This window comes from Salvelinus alpinus, chromosome 19 (genome assembly GCF_045679555.1).
Source record: "Salvelinus alpinus chromosome 19, SLU_Salpinus.1, whole genome shotgun sequence".
NCBI lineage: Eukaryota > Metazoa > Chordata > Actinopteri > Salmoniformes > Salmonidae > Salvelinus > Salvelinus alpinus.
This window is the reverse complement of record NC_092104.1, coordinates 11,243,564-11,269,352: the sequence shown is the minus strand read 5'-3', so window position 1 is coordinate 11,269,352 and position 25,789 is coordinate 11,243,564. Positions and strand designations below refer to the sequence as shown.

At 42.7% G+C, this 25,789-nt stretch overlaps 1 protein-coding gene across 3 annotated transcripts in view; it reads right to left on the bottom strand.

The window, feature by feature from the left end:
- Positions 1–25,789, bottom strand: part of LOC139545024 (kinase suppressor of Ras 2-like) — a 131,265-nt gene that overhangs the window by 53,583 nt on the left and 51,893 nt on the right. For all 3 annotated transcript variants that reach the window (XM_071352351.1, XM_071352349.1, XM_071352350.1), the window contains exon 6: positions 5,328–5,500. In XM_071352351.1, coding sequence (XP_071208452.1) covers positions 5,328–5,500 — 173 coding nt within the window. The remainder of the gene's footprint in view (positions 1–5,327; positions 5,501–25,789) is intronic.

Below are 25,789 nucleotides of genomic sequence, written 5' to 3'. Positions count from 1 at the left end.
CAGGCCTGCTCCGTGGCTCTGTGCTGCTATGAGCCGCACTAAGCAGACAGATAAAAGCATTAGGGATGCCGCCACTTACTATGAATAACTGCCTTAGATAGGCAATTGTCTTCATCTCTAATGTCTTTGTCAGAGCCACAGTAAGATAATGAGCCAGACTGGAGGTTTCTCACTGCCTGTACCCGGGATAGTCCTCTATATTGTAGTGCTTGAGGGCCTAGCCATGTTGGTTGTTCTGGAGTGGGTGGAGGGCCAGGCCATGTTGGTTGTTCTGGAGTGGGTGGAGGGCCAGGCCATGTTGGTTGTTCTGGAGTGGGTGGAGGGCCAAGACATGTCAGTTGTTCTGGAGTGGGTGGAGGGCCAAGACATGTTGATTGTTCTGGAGTGGGTGGAGGGCCAGGCCATGTCTGTTGTTCTGGAGTGGGTGGAGGGCCAGGCCATGTCGGTTGTTCTAGTGGGTGGAGGGCCGGGCCATGTCGGTTGTTCTAGTGGGTGGAGGGCCAGGCCATGTCGGTTGTTCTAGTGGGTGGAGGGCCAGGCCATGTTGGTTGTTCTAGTGGGTGGAGGGCCAGACCATGTCGGTTGTTCTAGTGGGTGGAGGGCCAGGCCATGTCGGTTGTTCTAGTGGGTGGAGGGCCAGGCCATGTCGGTTGTTCTAGTGGGTGGAGGGCCAGGCCATGTCGGTTGTTCTAGTGGGTGGAGGGCCAGGCCATGTCGGTTGTTCTAGTGGGTGGAGGGCCAGGCCATGTTGGTTGTTCTAGTGGGTGGAGGGCCAGACCATGTCTGTTGTTCTAGTGGGTGGAGGGCCAGACCATGTCTGTTGTTCTAGTGGGTGGAGGGCCAGGCCATGTCGGTTGTTCTAGTGGGTGGAGGGCCAGGCCATGTCGGTTGTTCTAGTGGGTGGAGGGCCAGGCCATGTTGGTTGTTCTAGTGGGTGGAGGGCCAGGCCATGTTGGTTGTTCTAGTGGGTGGAGGGCCAGACCATGTCGGTTGTTCTAGTGGGTGGAGGGCCAGGCCATGTTGGTTGTTCTAGTGGGTGGAGGGCCAGGCCATGTTGGTTGTTCTAGTGGGTGGAGGGCCAGGCCATGTTGGTTGTTCTGGAGTGGGTGGAGGGCCAGGCCATGTTGGTTGTTCTAGTGGGTGGAGGGCCAGACCATGTCGGTTGTTCTAGTGGTGGAGGGCCAGGCCATGTTGGTTGTTCTAGTGGGTGGAGGGCCAGGCCATGTTGGTTGTTCTAGTGGGTGGAGGGCCAGGCCATGTTGGTTGTTCTAGTGGGTGGAGGGCCAGACCATGTCGGTTGTTCTAGTGGGTGGAGGGCCAGGCCATGTCGGTTGTTCTAGTGGGTGGAGGGCCATGTTGGTTGTTCTAGTGGGTGGAGGGCCGGGCCATGTCGGTTGTTCTAGTGGGTGGAGGGCCAGGCCATGTTGGTTGTTCTAGTGGGTGGAGGGCCAGGCCATGTCGGTTGTTCTAGTGGGTGGAGGGCCAGACCATGTCTGTTGTTCTAGTGGGTGGAGGGCCAGGCCATGTCGGTTGTTCTAGTGGGTGGAAGGCCAGGCCATGTTGGTTGTTCTAGTGGGTGGAGGGCCAGACCATGTCGGTTGTTCTAGTGGGTGGAGGGCCAGGCCATGTTGGTTGTTCTAGTGGGTGGAGGGCCAGGCCATGTCGGTTGTTCTAGTGGGTGGAGGGCCAGGCCATGTCGGTTGTTCTAGTGGGTGGAGGGCCAGACCATGTTGGTTGTTCTAGTGGGTGGAGGGCCAGGCCATGTCGGTTGTTCTAGTGGGTGGAGGGCCAGGCCATGTCTGTTGTTCTAGTGGGTGGAGGGCCAGGCCATGTCTGTTGTTCTAGTGGGTGGAGGGCCAGACCATGTTGGTTGTTCTAGTGGGTGGAGGGCCAGGCCATGTCGGTTGTTCTAGTGGGTGGAGGGCCAGACCATGTTGGTTGTTCTAGTGGGTGGAGGGCCAGGCCATGTTGGTTGTTCTGGAGTGGGTGGAGGGCCAGACCATGTTGGTTGTTCTAGTGGGTGGAGGGCCATGTCGGTTGTTCTAGTGGGTGGACTTTGACCTTAACCTCTGGTTCTGGGTCAGATATTTTGTCCAAATGACTAATGGTTACTGGTAGAACTGTAGGTAAGGTTATTTGATTCTAGATCTGTGGTTAAAGTCAACCTCTTTCATTCTATCTTATCCCTGGTAATCACTTGGTCAATTAGTCTCACTGGACAGAGAATAGACACATCAGTAGTCTAGTCAGTCACTGACGGCAAGAAAAAGCTGAACCATCAGTGGTCCTCAAACACTGGAATTAAACACACTTAGTTTATAGTCCTGAATATCTAGAGGCTCGAGCCCCTAACGCTGACATAAAGAACAAGAGACAGTAATTATACTTATTTGTACTTACGTGACATCTAAATAACATTTCAATTACAAAGACAGTAATTACTGAGGGAGATATTGGATTACCAGGAGCACTTGACTTTGAGCAACTGGTGTCGTATTAAACATGACATCACAAGAAGTTTATCATATTCCATCATGCAGCAGGGAGAATTATCATCACTGTCACGTTCTATCTCTCGCTATCCTAAACTCTCTGTCTGTCCGTCTGTCTGACTCTCCCTTTCTCCTGCGCTCTCCGTTCTATCTCTCTCTATCCTAAACTCTGTCTGTCCATCTGTCTGACTCTCTCTCTCTCCTGCTCTCTCATTCTTTCTCTCTCTATCCTAAACTCTCTCTCTGTCCGTCTGTCTGACTCTCTCTCTCTCCTGCTCTCATTCTTTCTCTCTCTATCCTAAACTCTCTCTCTCTGTCCGTCTGTCTGACTCTCTCTCTCTCTCTCCTGCTCTCTCGTTCTTTCTCTCTCTATCCTAAACTCTTTCTCTCTGTCCGTCTGTCTGACTCTCTCTCTCTCCTGCGCTCTCATTCTATCTCTCTCTATCCTAAACTCTGTCTGTCCATCTGTCTGACTCTCTCTCTCTCTCTCCTGCTCTCTCGTTCTTTCTCTCTCTATCCTAAACTCTCTCTCTCTGTCCGTCTGTCTGACTCTCTCTCTCTCTCTCCTGCTCTCTCGTTCTTTCTCTCTCTATCCTAAACTCTCTCTATCTGTCCGTCTGTCTGACTCTCTCTCTCCTGCGCTCTCATTCTATCTCTCTCTATCCTAAACTCTGTCTGTCCATCTGTCTGACTCTCTCTCTCTCTCTCCTGCTCTCTCGTTCTTTCTCTCTCTATCCTAAACTCTCTCTCTCTGTCCGTCTGTCTGACTCTCTCTCTCCTGCTCTCTCATTCTATCTCTCTCTATCCTAAACTCTGTCTGTCCATCTGTCTGACTCTCTCTCTCTCTCTCCTGCTCTCTCGTTCTTTCTCTCTCTATCCTAAACTCTCTCTCTCTGTCCGTCTGTCTGACTCTCTCTCTCCTGCTCTCTCATTCTTTCTCTCTCTATCCTAAACTCTCTCTGTTTGTCTGACTCTCTCTCTCTTCCCCTTTTCTCTCCCTCTTTCACTCCCTACAAAAAAAACACAAACAGACACGTCATTCATCCCATTTTATGTTGCAGGAGATTAATTGAAGTAGACGCCTCATCTTGAGCGATAACCATAATGCATTATCTTTGTTTTGTGTATGTATAGCCTATGTAGGAGTCTGTGTACTTCCTGCTGCTTCTCGTATACCATCTTGAGTCCACAAGTGAATCCAGACGTTCATGGTAATACCTGACAATCAATCAATCAATCAAATGTATTTATAAAGCCTTTTTTACATCAGCCGATGTCACAAAGTGCTATACAGAAACCCAGCCTAAAACCCCAAACAATGAATTAAGGACTATTAGTCAGAGTCTAGACCCATTCAGATCCCCTATCGAAGGCCATATTTCATTCCCTGACATCCCTGTCCCTGCCTCCTTCCGTCATTCTCAGTCTCCTCACATCGTCCCCGTCTCGCTCTCTCGTTCAGGACCGATTGTTATGCTTGTTATGTGTTTAAGTATGGCTAGGACTCTAAACTCCCTAAACTCCCTGATCTGTTTCACCTGTCTTTGTGCTTGCTTGTCTCCACCCCCCTCCAGGTGTCGCCCATCTTCCCCATTATCCCCACTGTATTTATACCTGTGTTCTCTGTTTGTCTGTTGCCAGTTTGTTTTGTTTGTCAAGCCTACCAGCGTTTGTTCCCTTGCTCCTGTCTCTTTCTAGTTCCTGTTTTCTAGTTTTCCCAGTTTTGACCATTCTGCCTGCCCTGACACTGAGCCTGCCTGCCGTTCTGTACCTTGTCAAACCAACCTGGATTATTGACCTCTGCCTGCCCTGCCCCCGAGACTGCCTGTCGTTCTGTACCTTATGGACTCTGATCTGGATTACTGACCTCTGCCTGCCCTTGACCTGTCGTTTTGCCTGCCCCCTGTTCTAGTAATACACTCTTGTGACTTCAACACTGTCTGCATCTGGGTCTTCTCCTGAAACGTGGTACTCCCATAAAGAAATGACTAGAGAAAGACCTGTAAACAGACAGTGGACAATCATGTAACACACTAGCAGTGGTGGAGAAAGTACCCAATTGTCATACTTGAGTAAAAGTAAAGATACCTTAATAGAAAATTACTCAAGAAAAAGTGAAAGTCACCCAGTAAAATACTACTTGAGTAAAACTCTAAAAGTATTTGGTTTGAAATATACTTAAGTATCAAAAGTAAATGTAATCGCTAATATATTCTTAAGTATCAAAAGTAAAAGTAAAAGTATAAATAATTTCAAATTCATTATATTAAGCAAATCAGAAGGCATCATTTTCCTGTTTATTTTAATTTTACAGATAGCTAGGGAAACACTCCAACACTCAGACATAATTTACAAACGAAGCATGTGTTTAGTGAGTCTGCCAGATCAGGGGCTGTAGGGATGACCAAGGATGTTCTTTTGATAAGTGTGTGAATTTGTTCATTTTCCTGTCCTGCTAAGCATTCAAAATGTAAAGAGTACTTTTGGGTGTCAGGGAAAATGTATGGAGTTAAAAGTATATAATTTTCTTTAGGACTGTAGTGAAGTAAAAGTAAAAGTAGTTAAAAATATACATAGTCAAGTTAGGAGTACAGATACCCCAAAAAACGACTTAAGTAGTACTTTCAAGTATTTTTACTTAAGTACTTTAAACCACTGCACACTAGATAACAACCCTGATTCAACTAGCCAAGCAATGACAATCTTCAATCAAGATTGTATTAGTTGAATCAGGTGAGTTACTCCCTGCACCCACATCGGCCATTTGCAGATCAAATTGAACACTCCTAGACTAACGAGTACTATAAGTCTTAGTGTTATAAAAAGGGTACTTACTTGCGTCGGAGTAGACGGGGGGAGTGGAGGGCATGAAGGTGGGGAAGAAAAAGGAACGGAGGGAGCGATGGTCGGAGGAGTGTAGGGGTGAACGCTGGGTAGGCAGGTTCTCACAGCTCCCCATACTACTGTTGATCTTCAGGTGCTGAGGCTTGGACTTCTTCTGCTTCACTCTGAGACACACAGAAATACAAAATGACTCTTATTAAACAGTTATAAACTGATATTATATCATTCTAAAGCTCTTACGCACAGAGAAACAGTTAGTCTGTAATTAAACAGTTATAAACTACAGTTATAAAGCTTTATTTTTCGATTATACACACAGAGTTCAAGTAAAAGACACATCTCAACATCAACTGTTCAGAGGAGACTGCGTGAATCAGGCCTTCATGGTCAAATTGCTGCAAAGAAACCACAACTAAAATACACCAATAAGAAGAAGAGACTTGCTTGGGCCAATGGACATTAGACCAGTGTAAATCTGTCCTTTGGTCTGATGAATCCAAATGTGAGGTTTTGGTTCCAACCGCCATGTCTTTGTGAGACGCAGAGTAGGTGAACAGATGATCTCCGCATTTATGGTTCCCACCGTGAAGCATGGAGGAGGAGGTGTGATGGTGCTTTGCTGGTGACACTGTCAGTGATTTATTTAGAATTCAAGGCAAACTTAACCAACATGGCTACCACAGCATTCTGCAGTGATACGCCATCCCATCTGATTTGCGCTTAGTGGGACTATCATTTGTTTTTGAACAGGACAATGACCCAAAACACACCTCCAGGTTGTGTAAGGGATATTTGACCAATAAGGATAGTGATGGAGTGCTGCATCAGATGACCTGGCCTCCACAATCACCCGACCTCAACCCAATTGAGATGGTTTGGGATGAGATGGACCGCAGAGTGAAGGATAAACAGCCAACAAGTGCTTAGCATATGTGGGAACTCCTTCAAGACTGTTGGAAAAGCATTCCAGGTGAAGTTGGTTGAGAGAATGCCAAGAGTGTGCAAAGCTGTCATCAAGGCAAAGGGTGGCTACTTTGAAGAATCTAAAATATAAAACATATTTTGACTTGTTTAACACTTTTTGGTTACCACATTCTACAATGTAGAAAATAGTAAAAACAGTAAAAAATAAGAAAAACTCTTGAATGGGTAGGTCCAAACGTTAAAAAGCTCTTATAATACAACTTCTTATACAACTACAGTTATAAAACTGTTGATGACGTTTTTTACTTTGAAAACGGCAAACTCAAATAACTTCAGACATGTCAAATATCCTGAGACGTCATATCATCATTCTCCCTGAAGCCTGAGTGTGAGATAGAGAGAGAGAGAAACAGAGACAGAGCGAAAGAGACAGAGTGGAGTGTACAGAGAGAGAGAGAGAGAGAGAGAGAGAGAGAGAGAGAGAGAGAGAGAGAGAGAGAGAGAGAGAGAGAGAGAGAGAGAGAGAGAGAGAGAGAGAGAGAGAGAGAGAGAGAGAGAGAGAGAGAGAGAGAGGAATTCATTTAATTTAAATTGAATTGAGAGAGAGTCGACGCCTCCCCAAACAAACCCTAGCCACACCCTATATAAGCCCCCCCAGATCAGTCTTATGCCCCCCCCCCCCCCATGTACCCTGCCTCTGCAGCAAGGGCCTCAACATGACAACCGCACATACTGTAAGCCCAGGCCATGAGCAGAGCCACCGGCCCAACCCCTACTAATACACCGGCCCAACCCCCACTGATACACTGGCCCAACCCCCACTAATACACCGGCACAACCCCCACTGATACACCGGCCCAACCCCCACTAATACACCGGCCCAACCCCCACTAATACACCGGCTCAACCCCCACTGATACACCCGCTCAAGGTCCATCCTGCGACCTAAGTGGTATGTATTAGATGCTCAACATGCTCTGCTCACACCTACCGTAATGGTCCGAGCCACAGGAAAACAACACTAGACACTATGGAACACAAAGTATTTACTATCTCATCCTGGAATATACAAGGTCAGAGGTCATCTGCATTTGGCCTAAAGAGCAGGAACCTGGACTTCATCAAAGAAATCAGAAATACAGACGTTGACATCTTACAAGAAACATGGTATAGCGGAGACGGACCCACTGGTTGCCCACTAGGTTACAGAGAGCTGGTAGTCCCATCCACCACACTACCAGGTGGGTGGTATAGCGGAGACGGACCCACTGGTTGCCCTCTAGGTTACAGAGAGCTGGTAGTCCCATCCACCACACTACCAGGTCTGAAACATGGTATAGCGGAGACGGACCCACTGGTTGCCCACTAGGTTACAGAGAGCTGGTAGTCCCATCCACCACACTACCAGGTCTGAAACATGGTATAGCGGAGACGGACCCACTGGTTGCCCACTAGGTTACAGAGAGCTGGTAGTCCCATCCACCACACTACCAGGTCTGAAACATGGTATAGCGGAGACGGACCCACTGGTTGCCCTCTAGGTTACAGAGAGCTGGTAGTCCCATCCACCACACTACCAGGTCTGAAACATGGTATAGCGGAGACGGACCCACTGGTTGCCCACTAGGTTACAGAGAGCTGGTAGTCCCATCCACCACACTACCAGGTCTGAAACATGGTATAGCGGAGACGGACCCACTGGTTGCCCACTAGGTTACAGAGAGCTGGTAGTCCCATCCACCACACTACCAGGTCTGAAACATGGAAGAGACTCAAGGGGTATGCTAACTAGTTATAGATCAGAACTAATCCACTCTATTAAATGAGTTAGAACAGAAACATTTTACATCTGGCTAGAAATTAATAAGGAAATGATCTCCTCATGTGTGCTACCTATATCCCCCCAATAGAATCCCCATACTTTAACGATGACAGCTTCTCCATCCTAGAGGTGGAGATCAACCATTTCCAGGCCTGGGGGCATAGTCCTAGTCTGTGGTGAACGTCACCCTCAGCACACAGGGGAACAAGGGGACAAACACCTACCTGGAGGTGACAACATTCAACCCCCCATATGCCCCCCTAGATACAACTATGACAAAACAACCAACAAAAACAGGTCACAACTCCTGCAATTCTGTCACACGCTGGGTCTGTGCATAGTCAATGGTAGGCTTTGAGGAGACTCTTACGGTAGGTACAACTACAGCTCATCCCTTGGCAGTAGTACTGTAGACTACTTTATCACTGACCTCAACCCAGAGTCTCTCAGAGCGTTCAGTCAGCCCACTGATACCCCTATCAGATCACAGCAAAATCACAGTCTACTTGAACGGAGACATACTCAATCATGAGGCATGAAAGCCAAAGGAACTGCATAAAATTAAGAAACGCTATAGATGGAAGAAAAGTAGTGTAGAAACCTACCAAATAACAATTAGGCAACAACAAATTCAATCCCTTTTAGACAACTTCCTGGACAAAATGTTCCACTGTAATAGTGAAGGTGTAAACTTGTCAGTAGAAAACCTAAACAGTATATTTAACCTAAAGCTTCCCTATCAAATCTAAAAATTTCAAGCAGACAACATAAGAAAGTTAACAACAATGACAAATTGTTTGATGAAGAATGCAAAAACCTAACAAAGAAATTGAGAAACCTATCCAAACAAAAACATAGAGACCCAGAAAACCTGAGCCTACAGTACACCTTCACTATGGCGAATCACTTAAATGATACAGAAATACACTATGGGAAAAAGAAGGAACAGCACTTCAGAAATCAGCTCAATGTAATTGAAGAATCCATACAATCTAACCACTTCTGGGAAAATTAGAACACACTAAACAAACAACAACACGGAGAGTTATCTATCCAAAACGGAGATGTGTGAATAAACCACTTCTCCAATCCCTTTAGCTCTATAACAAAGAACAAAGAACAAACAGCAAAAACATATACATGATCAATTACACATCTTAGAATCAGCTCTTAAACTCTTTAACATCATCCTTAGCTCTGGCATCTTACCCAATATTTGGAACCAAGGACTGATCACCCCAATCCACAAAAGTGGAGACAAATTTGACCCCAATAACTTCCGTGGGATATGCGTCAACAGCAACCTTGGGAAAATCCTCTGCATTATCATTAACAGGAGACTCGAACATTTCCTCAGTGAAAACAATGTACTGAGCAAATGCCAAATCGTTTTTTTTACCAAATTACCATACGACAGACCACGTTTTCACCCTAAACACACTAATTCACGAACAAACTAGAACAAAGGCAAAGTATTCTCATACTTTGTTGATTTCAAAAAAGCTTTTGACTCAATTTGGCATGAAGGTCTGCTATACAAATTGATGAAAAGTTGTGTAAAAACCTACAACATTATAAAATCCATATACACAAACAACAAATGTGCGGTTAAAATTGGCAAAAAACACATACATTTCTTTCCACAGGGCCATGGGGTGAAACAGGGATGCAGCTTGAGCACCACCCTCTTCAACACATATGTCAACGAATTGGCGAGGGCACTAGAACAGTCTGCAGCAGCCGGCCTCACCCTACTAGAATCTGAAGTCAAATGTCTACTGTTTGCTGATGATCTGGTGCTTCTGTCCCCAACCAAGGAGGGCCTACAGCAGCACTTAGATATTCTGCACAGATTCTGTTAGACCTGGGCCCTGACAGTAAATCTCAGTAAGACAAAAAATGATGGTGTTCCAAAAAAGGTCCAGTTGCCAGGACCACAAATACAAATTCCATCTTGACACCGTCCACCTACAGCACACAAAAAACAATACATACCTTGGCCTAAACATCAGCGCCACAGGTAACTTCCACAAAGCTGTGAACAATCTGAGAGACAAGGCAAGAAGGGCCTTCTACGCCATCAAAATGAACATAAAATTCGACATACCAATTAGGATCTGGCTAAAAATACTTGAATCAGTCATAGAACCCATTGCCCTTTATGGTTGTGAGGTCTGGGGTCCACTCACCAACCAAGAATTCACAAAATGGGACAAACACCAAATTGAGACTCTGCATGCAGAATTCTGCAAAAATATCCTCTGTGTACAACGTAAAACACCAAATAATGCATGCAGAGCAGAATTAGGCCGATACCCGCTAATTATCAAAATCCAGAAAAGAGCTGTTAAATTCTACAACCACCTAAAAGGAAGCGATTCCCAAACCTTCCATAACAAAGTTACCACCTACAGAGAGATGAACCTGGATAACAGTCCCCTAAGCAAGGCAGTCCTGGGGCTCTGTTCACAAACACAAACAGACCCCACAGAACCCCAGGACAGCAACACAATTAGACCCAACCAAATCATGAGAAAACAACAAGATAATTACTTGACACATTGGAAAGAATTCAACGAAAAAACAGAGCAAACTAGAATGCTAGTTGGACCTAAACAGAGAGTACACAGTGGCAGAATACCTGACCACTGTGACTGACAGTTAGACCCAACCAAATGTACTTTAACTATTTTCACATCGTTACAACACTTCTATATAGCCATAATATGACATTTGAAATATCTCTATTCCTTTGGAACTTTTGTGAGTGTAATGTTTACTTTTATTGTTTAGTTTACTTTTGTTAATGACATATTTCTCTTGCTTTGGCAATATAAACACATGTTTCCTATGTCAATAAAGCCCTTTGAATTGAATTGAGAATGAGACAGAGACATACAGAGACAGACAGAGACAGAAGGAAACAGACAGATGCAGACTGGGGCAGACAGGGGCAGAAAGAGACAGACAGAGACAGACAGACCGAGGCTCTGCATCTGTCCTCGTGCTCCTAGACCTTAGTGCTGCCTTTGATACCATCGATCACCACATTCTTTTGGAGAGATTGGAAACCCAAATTGGTCTACACGGACAAGTTCTGGCCTGGTTTAGATCTTATCTGTCGGAAAGATATCAGTTTGTCTCTGTGAATGGTTTGTCCTCTGACAAATCAACTGTACATTTCGGTGTTCCTCAAGGTTCCGTTTTAGGACCACTATTGTTTTCACTATATATTTTACCTCTTGGGGATGTCATTCGAAAACATAATCTTAACTTTCACTGCTATGCGGATGACACACAGCTGTACATTTCAATGAAACATGGTGAAGCCCCAAAATTGCCCTCGCAAGAAGCCTGTGTTTCAGACATAAGGAAGTGGATGGCTGCAAACTTTCTACTTTTAAACTCGGACAAAACAAAGATGCTTGTTCTAGGTCCCAAGAAACAAAGAGATCTTCTGTTGAATCTGACAATTAATCTTGATGGTTGTAAAGTCATCTCAAATAAAACTGTGAAGGACCTCGGCGTTACTCTGGACCCTGATCTCTCTTTTGACGAACATATCAAGACTATTTCAAGGACAGCTTTTTTCCATCTACGTAACATTGCAAAAATTTGAAACTTTCTGTTAAAAAATTATGCAGAAAAATTAATCCATGCTTTTGTTACTTCTAGGTTAGACTACTGCAATGCTCTACTTTCCGGCTACCCGGATAAAGCACTAAATAAACTTCAGTTAGTGCTAAATACGGCTGCTAGAATCCTGACTAGAACCCAAAAATTATCATATTACTCCAGTGCTAGCCTCCCTACACTGGCTTCCTGTTAAGGCAAGGGCTGATTTCAAGGTTTTACTGCTAACCTACAAAGCATTACATGGGCATGCTCCTACCTATCTTTCCGATTTGGTAATGCCGTACATACCTACACGTACGCTATGGTCACAAGACGCAGGACTCCTAATTGTCCCTAGAATGTCTAAGCAAACAGCTGGAGGCAGGGCATTCTCCTATAGAGCTCCATTTTTATGGAATGGTCTGCCTACCCATGTGAGAGACGCAGACTCGGTCTCAACTTTTAAGTCTTTACTGAAGACTCATCTCTTCAGTGGGTCATATGATTGAGTGTAGTCTGGCCCAGGAGTGTGAAGGTGAACGGAAAGGCTCTGGAGCAACGAACCGCCCTTGCTGTCTCTGCCTGGCCGGTTCCCCTCTCTCCACTGGGATTCTCTGCCTCTAACCCTATTACAGGGGCTGAGTCACTGGCTTACTGGTGCTCTTTCATGCCGTCCCTAGGAGGGGTGCGTCACTTGAGTGGGTTGAGTCACTGACGTGATCTTCCTGTCTGGGTTGGCGCCCCCCCTTGGGTTGTGCCGTGGCGGAGATCTTTGTGGGCTATACTCGGCCTTGTCTCAGGATGGTAAGTTGGTGGTTGAAGATATCCCTCTAGTGGTGTGGGGGCTGTGCTTTGGCAAAGTGGGTGGGGTTATATCCTTCCTGTTTGGCCCTGTCCGGGGGTATCATCGGATGGGGCCACAGTGTCTCCTGACCCCTCCTGTCTCAGCTTCCAGTATTTATGCTGCAGTAGTTTATGTGTCGGGGGGCTAGGGTCAGTTTGTGATATCTGGAGTACTTCTCCTGTCTTATCTGGTGTCCTGTGTGAATTTAAGTATGCTCTCTCTAATTCTCTCTTTATTTCTCTCTCTCGGGGGCCTGAGCCCTAGGACCATGCCTCAGGACTACCTGGCATGATGACTCCTTGCTGTCCCCAGTCCACCTGGCCGTGCTGCTGCTCCAGTTTCAACTGTTCTGCCTGCGGCTATGGAACCCTGACCTGTTCACCGGACGTGCTACCTGTCCCAGACCTGCTGTTTACAACTCTCTAGAGACAGCAGGAGCAGTAGAGATACTCTTAATGATCGGCTATGAAAAGCCAACTGACATTTACTCCTGAGGTGCTGACCTGCTGCACCCTCGACAACTACTGTGATTATTATTATTTGACCATGCTGGTCATTTATGAACATTTGAACATCTTGGCCATGTTCTGTTATAATCTCCACCCGGCACAGCCAGAAGAGGACTGGCCACCCCTCATAGCCTGGTTCCTCTCTAGGTTTCTTCCTAGGTTTTGGCCTTTCTAGGGAGTTTTTCCTAGCCACCGTGTTTCTACACCTGCATTGCTTGCTGTTTGGGGTTTTAGGCTGGGTTTCTGTACAGCACTTTGAGATATCAGCTGATGTAAGAAGGGCTATATAAATAAATTTGATTTGATTTGACAGAGACAGACAGCGACAGACAGAGGCAGACAGAGGCAGACAGACAGAGAGAGACAGACAGACAGTGATAGACAGAGGCAGACAGACAGAGACAGACAGACATACAGATAGAGACAGACAGACAGTGATAGACAGACAGACAGACAGACAGAAACAGAGAGAGACAGACAGACAGACAGTGATAGACAGTGATAGACAGTGACAGACAGACAGACAGACAGACAGACAGACAGACAGACAGACAGACAGACAGACAGACAGACAGACAGACAGACAGACAGACAGACAGACAGACAGAGATAGACAGAAAGAGAGAGACAGAAAGAGAGAGACAGACAGTGATAGACAGAGAGAGAGAGACAGACGGAGATCGACAGAGAGAGACACAGAGTTAGACAGAGACAGACAGACAGACAGACAGACAGACAGACAGACAGACAGACAGACAGTGATAGACAGAGACAGACAGACAGAGATAGAGAAACAGTGATAGACACAGAGAGAGACAGACAGACAGAAACAGAGAGACAGAGCCACAGAGTCCCAGGCAGGCAGAGATAGAGAAACAGCAATAGACAGAAACAGACAGACAGAGACACGGAGTCCCAGGCAGGCAGAGTGAGACTGCAGTCAGTTAATAGAAGCCTGCAGGACATATCCTCAGTCACACAATTAGACCTTTTAAGGTCCTCCGACACATTGTCGCAATCTCTCTTCTGCAATAAGGAAGCTGCCTGCAGGTTATCACTTTCTCACTAAAGCCTTTGTCGGCAATAACGCTAAAACCACATTATGCATTAAAATCTCATTACAGACAGACAGACAGACAGACAGACAGACAGACAGACAGACAGACAGACAGACAGACAGACAGACAGACAGACAGACAGACAGACAGACAGAAAGAAAGAAAGAAAGAAAGAAAGAAAGAAAGAAAGAAAGAAAGAAAGAAAGAAAGAAAGAAAGAAAGAAAGAAAGAAAGAAAGAAAGAGATATAAACATTTATCTGTTTATTTATTTTCCTTTTCATACTTCCAACTATTTGCACATTGGTACATTGTCCATAGCCAATAATATAACATTTGAAAAGTCTATATTCTTTTAAAACTTTTGTTAAAACTGTTTATATCTGATTGTTTATTATCTATTTCACTTGCACAATGTAAACATATGTTTCCCATGCCAATAAAGCCTTTTGAATTGAATGGAGAGAGGGAGAGAGGGACAGAGAGAGACTCCCAATATGGCTGCTTACTACAAAGAGAGGAGAGAGGGACAGAGAGAGACTCCCAATATGGCTGCTTACTACAAAGAGAGGAGAGAGATGGTGTTCCAAAAAAGGTCCAGTCGCCAGGACCACAAATTAAAAAAAATCCATCTTGACACCGTCCACCTACAGCACACAAAAAACTATACATACTTTGGCCTAAACATCAGCGCCACAGGTAACTTCCACAAAGCTGTGAACGATCAGAGAGACAAGGCAAGAAGGGCCTTCTACGCAATCAAAAGGGACATAAAATTCGACATACCAATTAGGATCTGGCTAAAAATACTTGAATCAGTTATAGAACCCATTGCCCTTTATGGTTGTGAGGTCTGGGGTCCGCTCACCAACCAAGAATTCACAAAATGGGACAAACACCAAATTGAGACTCTGCATGCAGAATTCTGCAAAAATATCCTCAGTGTACAACGTAAAACACCAAATAATGCATGCAGAGCAGAATTAGGCCGATACACGCTAATAATCAAAATCCAGAAAAGAGCCTTTAAATTCTTCAACCATCTAAAAGGTAGCGATTCCCAAACCTTCCATAACAAAGCCATCACCTACAGAGAGATGAACCTGGATAACAGTCCCCTAAGCAAGGTGGTCCTGGGGCTCTGTTCACAAACACAAAGAGACCCCACAGAACCCCAGGACAGCAACACAATTAGACCCAGCCAAATCATGAGAAAACAACAAGATAATTACTTGACACATTGGAAAGAATTAACGAAAAAACAGAGCAAACTAGAATGCTAGTTGGCCCTAAACAGAGAGTACACAGTGGCAGACTACCTGACCACTGTGACTGACCAAACTTAAGGAAAGCTTTGACTATGTACAGACTCAGTGAGCATAGCCTTGCTATTGAGAAAGTCCGCCGTAGGCAGACCTGGCTCTCAAGAGAAGACAGGCTATGTGCACACTGCCTACAAAATTAGGTGGAAACTGAGCTGCACTTCCTAACCTCCTGCCAAATGTATGACCATATTAAAGACACATATTTCCCTCAGATTACATAGATCCACAAAGAATTCGAAAACAAACCCGATTTTGATAAACTCCCATATTCACCCATATTGGGTGAAATACCACAGTGTGCCATCACAGCAGCAAGATTTGTGACCTGTTGCCACAAGAAAAGGGCAACCAGTCAGAACAAACACCATTGTAAATACAACCCATATTTATGTTTATTTATTTTCCCTTTTGTACTTTAACCATTTGCACATTGTTACAACAGTGTATATAGACATAATATGACATTTGTAATGTCTTTATTCTTTTGGAACTTCTGTGAGTGTAATGTTTACTGTTCATTTTTATTGTTTATTTCACTTTTGTATATTATCTACCTCACTTGCTTTGGCAATGTTAACATATGTTCCCCATGCCAATAAAGCCCCTTGAATTGAATTGAGAGGATGGAGGATGACAGGTGTCCAGTAAGATGTCATTAGAGTGTGAATAATTATACCACATTGCTGAAATCAGCAGCATGGCAGTCTGTTCAGTCTCCTGTGTCAGTCCTGGGGGGGGGGGGACATGGAACATATGGCTACTGTCATATTTCATCATACTGTCAGAAAGGGAATTCTCTAATGTGGGAGTCAACACCAGTATCCATTATATGTATTCCTTCCATATGGTGAGTGGTCCTTGGACTAAGTAGGGCTTAAGTGTACGCTACCTAGCACAATGAGCACACTAGTACTGGTAAGTATGCCATCATACCTTCAGCCAGGGAAGTCTTTGAGGTGAGAGTCAACATATTCAATGTGGGGGTTCCAATATCCACGTTATAGATTTCATACTAGCATGAGTCAACTCTAAGTAGCACGCTGGTACGGTACAGTATACAGTATGTTATTATGAATAATGGGACACTGTCACTGTAGATTGATGTTCGGGGTCAGAAGTCCATAGCCTTGTACATTCTACAATGTATAAAGTTAGTTGAACCAGAATCCCATTGCCCGGTGTCGTGACTGTGTTTATAGAGCTGGAAACCTGATGCAACCCAACAACACTTTGATTTTCTTTGAAGGCTCAACTCCCTTTCTTGGCAAGACATCAGGATTGCTGGAGGGAGCAGGGAAACACCACTATCTGGTGTGGACATTACACAGAAAAGCAAATAGGAACACACATGCAAGCACACACACACGCACAGCACACTCCAATTACGTTGATATAGACTGAAGGAATCCTCGTTTGACCCGGCATAAGACTGCAGAGAGAAATGAAACACTTCAAACAAACACATCCTTTGTGGATAAATCAAATGAAAGGAAGTGAAAAGCGTACGTCATGAATATTCCACAGGTTCCTGTCTCTACGTGTGAATCATCACAACCTGCTGGAATATTTTCCACTGAAGAACTACAGCCTTACTGTTGGTTCATTAACTGTTGTTGTCCTTCTCCTAAAAAGCACTGCAGAGACTCCATCTGCATACCTCTGTACTAACTAACCTCAGAACTGGGTTCAGATACTATTTGAAACGTCACAAATACTTTAAGCGTTTGCTCTAGCGTGCCTGAAGTTTGCTCTAGCGTGCCTGAAGGGTTTGCTCTAGCGTGCCTGAAGGGTTTGCTCTAGCGTGCCTGAAGGGTTTGCTCTAGCGTGCCTGAAGGGTTTGCTCTAGCGTGCCTGAAGGGTTTGCTCTAGCGTGCCTGAAGGGTTTGCTCTAGCGTGCCTGAAGGGTTTGCACTTATGATTCTATAGGATAAACAAGGATGTCCATTATCTCCAAATGTATTTGTTATGGCCATCGAAATGCTCTCTCTTAAGATCAGATCAAGAATAAGATCAAGGGTTAGGAAATCCACGGCCTAAAAACAAAAGTGCCAACGTATGCCGATGACAAGTTTTTCATAAGTTCTGGATAACTGTGTAGTCTCATTGACGATCTAGATCATTTCTCTAGCCTCTATGGACTAAAACTTCATTATGACATTACCCTGTAGTTATAAAACGGTGTGACGGTGAAGTAGACATACTTAATATTCATATCCCTAAAGATATAAAAATAACTTACCAAGACTAATTTCAATAGAAAGTTTGCCAAAATAAACAAGATCTTGCAACCATGGAGAGGTAAATACCTGTCTATTTATGGAAAAATCACACTGATTAACTCATCAGTCATATCACAGTTTACTTATCTGGCCCTGATTACTCCAGATGACTCGTTTCTTAAATTATATGAGAAAAAATTATTAAAATGTATTTGGAATGGTAAGCCAGACAAAATTAAACATGACTATTTATATAATGAATATGAGTTTGGTGGCTGAAATTATTAAATATTAAAGCATTGAACCTCTCACTAAAAGCGTCACTCATACAAAAGTTATACTTAAGCCCAAAATGGTTTTCCAGTAGACTTTTAAGACAGGCTCATCCTTCATTACAAAATCGCTTTTTTACCTTCATGCAGATTACAACCTCTCATTTTCAGTTAATTAAAATTTTTACCTAGTTCAAAGCATCGCCCTTTCTCAACCAAGCCATACAAACGATTACAATTTACATTTCAGCCTCAAGAAAATAAAAAACAATTATGGTTAAACTCAAAAACACAAATTAATTAAAAAAACATTTTAAAAAATGTATTCATTATTTTTATTAATTATATAATGAATATGAATGGTGGTGTTACGTCACACATGCAGCTATCTAAAATATATGGGAATGTTTGCTCAATACAAAGTTATAACCAATTGATTGTAGCATTAGCGCAGAAATGGAGAAGGCAAGTGGAAGGTGGAGAAGGTAAGGAACTTGTTTGTCTGCCCTATATTAAAGATCAAAATTAGATGATTATTAGTTTTTTAATAACATCAACATTTTCAGATTTTTTTTTTTTTAAACAGTTCCATTTGAGGACAGCTACATCAAACAGGTTACAAAAATGCTGAGAAGACATCTTTGATGTTCCAATCCCATGGCACTTGATTCAACAAATAGAGTTTCTAAATTAAAATTATTTTATAAAATTCTTGCTAACAACAAAATGTTATATATACAGTATATGGGGCATACAACCATGTCAGCTATGCAGAATTTTCTGTGAAGAGATGGATCATCTACTTTTTGGTATTGCCCTCTTGCAGCTGGTTTCTGGTCACAGGTTCAGGAGTGTCATAACAAAAGTCATTAAAAAATATATATAATAATATTTCACCTTTATTTAACCATGTAAGCTAGTTGAGAACAAGTTCCCATTTACAACTGCGACCTAGCCAAGATAAACCACAGCAGTTCGACACATACAACAACACAGAGATGAACATGGAATATACAAACATACAGTCAATAATACAGTAGAAAAAATTAAAATCTATATACAGTGAGTGCAAATGAGGTAAGATAAGGGAGGTAAGGAAATAAATAGGCAATGGTGGCGAAGTAATTACAATATAGCAATTAGACACTGGAATGGTAGATGTGCAGAAGATGAATGTGCAAGTAGAGATACTGGGGTGCAAAGGAGCAAGATAAATAAATAAATACAGTATGGGGATGAGGTAGTTGGATGGGCTGTTTACAGATGGGCTATGTACAGGTGCAGTGATCTGTGAGCTGCTCTGACAGCTGGTGCTTAAAGCTAGTGAGGGAGATATGGGTCTCCAGCTTCAGTGATTTTTGCAGTTTGTTCCAGTCATTGGCAGCAGAGAACTGGAAGGAAAGGCGGCCAAAGAAGGAATTGGCTTTATGGGTGACCAGTGAGATATACCTGCTGGAGCGCGTGCTACGGTGGGTGCTGCTATGGTGACCAGTGAGCTGAGATAAGGCAGGGCAAAACCTAGCAGAGACTTTGAGATGACCTGAGCCAGTGGGTTTGGCGACGAGTATGAAGCGATGGCCAGCCAACGAGAGCGTACAGGTCGCAGTGGTGGGTAATATATGGGGCTTTGGTGACAAAACGGATGGCACTGTGATAGACTGCATCCAATTTGCTGAGTAGAGTGTTGGAGGCTATTTTGTAGATGACATCGCCGAAGTCGAAGATCGGTAGGATGGTCAGTTTTACGAGGGTATGTTTGGCAGCATGAGTGAAGGATGCTTTGTTTGCGAATTAGGAAGCCGATTTTAGATTTAATTTTGGATTGGAGATGCTTAATGTGAGTCTGGAAGGAGAGTTTACAGTCTAGCCAGACACCTAGGTATTTGTAGTTGTCCACATATTCTAAGTCAGAACCGTCCAGAGTAGTGATGGTGGACGGGCGGGCAGGTGCGGGCAGTGATCGGTTGAAGAGCATGCATTTAGTTTTACTTGCATTCAAGAGCAGTTGGAGGCCACGGAAGGAGAGTTGTATGGCTTTGAAGCTCGTCTGGAGATTAGTTAACACAGTGTCCAAAGAAGGGCTAGAAGTATACAGAATGGTGTCGTGTGCGTAGAGGTGGATCAGAGAATCACCAGCAGCGAGAGCTACATCATTGATGTATACAGAGAAGAGAGTCGGCTCAAGAATTGAACCCTGTGGCACCCCCATAGAGACTGCAAGAGGTCCGGACAACAGGCCCTCCGATTTGACACAATGAAATCAATCAGAGAAGTAGTTGGTGAACCAGGTGAGGCAATCATTTGAGAAACCAAGGCTGTTGAGTCTGCCAATAAGAATGTGGTGATTGACAGAGTCGAAAGCCTTGGCCAGGTCGATGAATATGACTGCACAGTAATGCCTCTTGTCGATGGCGGTTATGATATCGTTTAGGGACCTTGAGCGTGGCTGAGGTGCACCCATGACCAGCTCTGAAACCAGATTGCATAGCGGAGAAGGTACGCTGGGATTCGAAATGGTTGGTAATCTGTTTGTTGACTTGGCTTTCGAAGACCTTAGAAAGGCAGGGTAGGATAGATATAGGTCTGCAACAATTTGGGTCTAGAGTGTCTCCCCATTTGAAGAGGGGATGACCGCGGCAGTTTTCCAATCTTTGGGAATCTCAGACGATACGAAAGAGAGATTGAACAGGCTAGTAATAGGGGTTGCAACAATTTCGGCAGATCATTTTAAAAAGAGATGGTCCAGATTGTCTAGCCCGTCTGATTTGTAGGGGTCCAGGATTTGCAGTTCTTTAAGAACATCAGCTATCTGGATTTGGGTGAAGGAGAAATGGGGAGGCTTGGGCGAGTTGCTGTGGGGAATGCAGGGCTGTTGACCGGTTAGGGGTAGCCAGGTGGAACGCATGGCCAGCCGTAGAAAAATGCTTATTGAAATTCTCAATTATAGTGGATTTATCGGTGGTGACAGTGTTTCCTAGCCTCTATTTATTCCTAGCTCTTGTTCTAAAATGAACCCTACAAATAGCACTGTTGGGCAATCTGGATAGCCACAGCCAATCAATTAACAACAAAATAATATTCTTAGCAAAAATATACATTTTAATATCGCAATCTGTTGATAATATGCAACTAGAAAGGTTCAGAATCACAGCCCAGTTGAAAGATATATGGCACAACGGAATCAAGAGAGGGTGGTCTATGGAGATAGGTGGGATGAGCTGAGGGGTGGATTTAATCTGTATCAGTTATTCATCTGTAATAGTTCTGTAATCATATGTACCGGACATGTCTGAGCACTATGACTCTAAATGTTTTTAAAAATCCAATAAATTCAAATGTGTATATAAAAATATATATGTTATGTGATATTATGTAAAAATAAAAATAAAAAGTACCATGATAGATTATTTTTCTCACCCAATACCCCATAATGACAAAGTGAAAATATGTTTTTAGAAACATGTTCACATTTATTGAAAATGAAATACAGAAATATCTCATTTACATAAGTATTCACTCACCTGGGTCAATAAATCTTACAGTCACATTTAGCAGCGATTACAGCTGTGAGTCTTTCTGGGTCTCTAAGTCTCTAAGCGCTTTGCACACCTGGGTTGTACAATATTTGCACTTTAGTCTTCAAGCTCTGTCAAGTTGGTTGTTGATCATTGCTAGACAGCCATTTTCAAGTCTTGCCATAGATTTTCAAGCCAATTTAAGTAAAAAATGTAACTACGCCACTCAGGAACATGCAATGTTGTCTTGGTAAGAAACTATTTGTCCTTGTGTTTTAGGTTATCGTCCTGCTGAAAGGTGAATTTGTCTCCAGTGTCTGTCGGAAAGCAGACTGAACCAGGTTGTCCGCTAGGATTTTTCCTGTGCTTAGCTCTGTTTCGTTTATTTTTATGCAAAAAAAACCTCTGTAGTACTTGCCGATGACGAGCATACCCATAACATGATGCAGGCACCACCATGCTTGAAAATATGAAGAGTGGTATTCACTGATGCGTTGTGTTGGATTTGCCCAAAACAAAATGCTTTGTGTTCAGGAATTAAAGTTCATTTCTTACCCAATTTTTTTTCCAGTTTTACTTCAGTGCCTTATTGCAAACAGGATGCATCTTTTTGAATATTTTTATTCTGTACAGGCCTCCTTCTTTTCACTCTGTCATTTGGGTTAGTATTATGGAGTAACTGCAATGTTGTTGATCCATCCTCAGTTTTCTCCTATCACAGCCATTAAACTCTGTAACTGTTTTAAAGTCACCATTGGCCTCATGGTGAAATCCCTGATTTCCTTCCTCTAAGGCAACTGAGTTAGGAAGGACGCCTGTATCTTTGTAGTGACTGGGTGTATTGATCTACCATCCAAAAGTGTAATTAATAACTTCACCATGCTCAAAAGGATATTGAATGTCTGCTTTCTTTTACCCCATCTACCAATAGGTGCCCTTCTTTGTGAGGCATTGGAAAAGCTCCCTGGTCTTTGTGGTTGAATCTGTGTTTGAAAATCACTGCTCGATATATATTATATACACATTTTATTGGTTCCATTGTGTCAGGCAAACTGAATAAAGTCCAGATAAAGTATTTGACTAGGTCTCACTAACATCAGTAACAATACATATTCAGATGCTTTCACCGGGCCCATATGGTGAAAGGAGCGTCCTGTGGTTTTTATGCAAATGTTTTTTGGGTATATTATCAGTCTTTCACTGACACCTTCATGCATCTTTAATAAAGGTTGAAGAGAGGTTATATGAAAAATATACAAGTCAAATGAATCATAGTGACTGACGGCGAGGCATCATTCCCATACTGATCTATAGTCAATGTTCTGTTATGACAGAAGTACTGCATCTCTATATGAGTTACACTCTCAGTTATATGAGTTACACTCTCAGTTCTATGAGGTACAGTATTCTCAGTTATATGAGTTACAGTACTCTCAGTTCTATGAGTTACAGTACTAAGGTATATGAGTTACAGTACTCTCAGTTATATGAGTTACAGTACTCTCAGTTATATGAGTTACAGTACTAAGGTATATGAGTTACAGTACTCTCAGTTCTATGAGTTATAGTACTCTCAGTTATATGAGTTAAGGTACTCTCAGTTATATGAGTTACAGTACTCTCAGGTATATGAGTTACAATACTCTCAGTTATATGAGTTACAATACTCTCAGTTATATGAGTTATAGTACTCTCAGTTATATGAGTTACAGTACTCTCAGTTCTATGAGATATACTCCCAGTTATATGAGTTGCAGTACTCTCAGTTCTATGAGATATACTCCCAGTTATATGAGTTATAGTACTCAGTTATATGAGTTATAGTACTCTCAGTTATATGAGTTACAGTACTCCCAGTTATATGAGTTACAGTACTCTCAGTTATATGAGTTACAGTACTCCCAGTTATATGAGTTACAGTACTCTCAGTTCTATGAGATATACTCCCAGTTATATGAGTTACAGTACTCAGTTCTATGAGTTATAGTACTCTCAGTTATATGAGTTACAGTACTCTCAGTTCTATGAGATATACTCCCAGTTATATGAGTTGCAGCACTCTCAGTTATATGAGATATACTCCCAGTTATATGAGTTACAGTACTCTCAGTTCTATGAGATATACTCCCAGTTATATGAGTTGCAGTACTCTCCGTTATATGAGTTACAGTACACTCAGCAATATGAGATATAGTACTCTCAGTTCTATGAGTAATACTCTCAGTTATATGAGTAATACTCTCAGTTATATGAGTTACAGTACTCTCAGTTATATGATATAGTACTCTCAGTTATATTAGATATAGTACTCTCAGTTATATGAGATATAGTACTCTCAGTTATATGAGTTACAGTACTCTCAGTTATATGAGTTACAGTACTCAGTTCTATGAGATATAGTACTCTCAGTTATATGAGTAATACTCTCAGTAATATGAGTTACAGTACTCTCAGTTCTATGCGATATAGTACTCTCAATTCTATGAGTTACAATACGCTCAGTTATATGAGTTACAGGACTCAGTTATATGAGTTACAATACTCTCAGTTATATGAGTTACAGTACTCTCAGTTAAATGAGATATAGTACTCAGTTATATGACTTACAGTACTCAGTTATATGAGTTACAGTACTCAGTTATATGAGTTACAGTACTCTCAGTTATATGAGTTACAGTAGTCAGTTATATGAGTTACAGTACTCTCAGTTATATGAGTTACAGTACTCTCAGTTATATGAGATATAGTACTCTCAGTTATATGAGATATAGTACTCTCAGTTATATGAGATATAGCACTCTCAGTTATATGAGTTACAATACTCTCAGTTATATGAGTTACAATACTCTCAGTTATATGAGATACAGTACTCGGTTATATGAGTTACAGTACTCAGTTATATGAGTTACAATACTCTCAGTTATATGAGTTACAGTACTCTGAGTTATATGAGATATAGTACTCTCAGTTATATGAGATATAGTACTCTCAGTTATATGAGTTACAGTACTCTCAGTCATATGCGTTACAGTACTCAGTTATATGAGTTACAGTACTCTCAATTCTATGAGTTACAATACTCTCAGTTATATGAGATATAGTACTCTCAGTTATATGAGATATAGTACTCTCAGTTATATGAATAATACTCTCAGTTATATGAGTTACAGTACTCTCAGTTCTATGCAATATAGTACTCTCAATTCTATGAGTAATACTCTCAGTTATATGAGTTACAATACTCTCAGTTATATGAGTTACAATACTCTCAGTTATATGAGTTACAGTACTCTCAGTTATATGAGTTACAATACTCTCAGTTATATGAGTTACAATACTCTCAGTTATATGAGATATACTCCCAGTTATATGAGTTACAGTACTCTCAGAAAACAGTACTCTCAGAAGACATTATATACTAACAAGATCTTAGTGTTTTGTCATTCCTGTGTTTGTGCCTCTCTCTTTCTCTCTCTCTCTCTATATATATATATATATATATATATATACAGTGGGGAGAACAAGTATTTGATACACTGCCAATTTTGCAGGTTTTCCTACTAAGAAAGCATGTAGAGGTCTGTAATTTTTACCATAGGTACACTTCAACTGTGAGAGACGGAATCTAAAACAAAAATCCAGAAAATCACATTGTATGATTTTTAAGTAATTAATTTGCATTTTATTGCATGACATAAGTATTTGATCACCTACCAACCAGTAAGAATTCCAGCTCTCACAGACCTGTTAGTTTTTCTTTAAGAAGCCCTCCTGTTCTCCACTCATTACCTGTATTAACTGCACCTGTTTGGACTCGTTACCTGTATAAAAGACACCTGTCCACACACTCAATCAAACAGACTCCAACCTCTCCACAATGGCCAAGACCAGAGAGCTGTGTAAGGACATCAGGGATACAATTGTAGACCTGCACAAGGCTGTGATGGGCTACAGGACAATAGGCAAGCAGCTTGGTGAGAAGGCAACAACTGTTGGCGCAATTATTAGAAAATGGAAGAAGTTCAAGATGATGGTCAATCACCCTCGGTCTGGGGCTCCATGCAAGATCTCACCTCGTGGGGCATCAATGATCATGAGGAAGGTGAGGGATCAGCCCAGAACTACACGGCAGGACCTGGTCAATGACCTGAAGAGAGCTGGGACCACAGTCTCAAAGAAAACCCTTAGAAACACACTACGCCGTCATGGATTAAAATCCTGCAGCGCACGCAAGGTCCCCCTGCTCAAGCCAGCGCATGTCCAGGCCCGTCTGAAGTTTGCCAATGACCATCTGGATGATGGAGAAAAAATAGAGCTTTTTGGTCTAAACTCCACTCGCCGTGTTTGGAGGA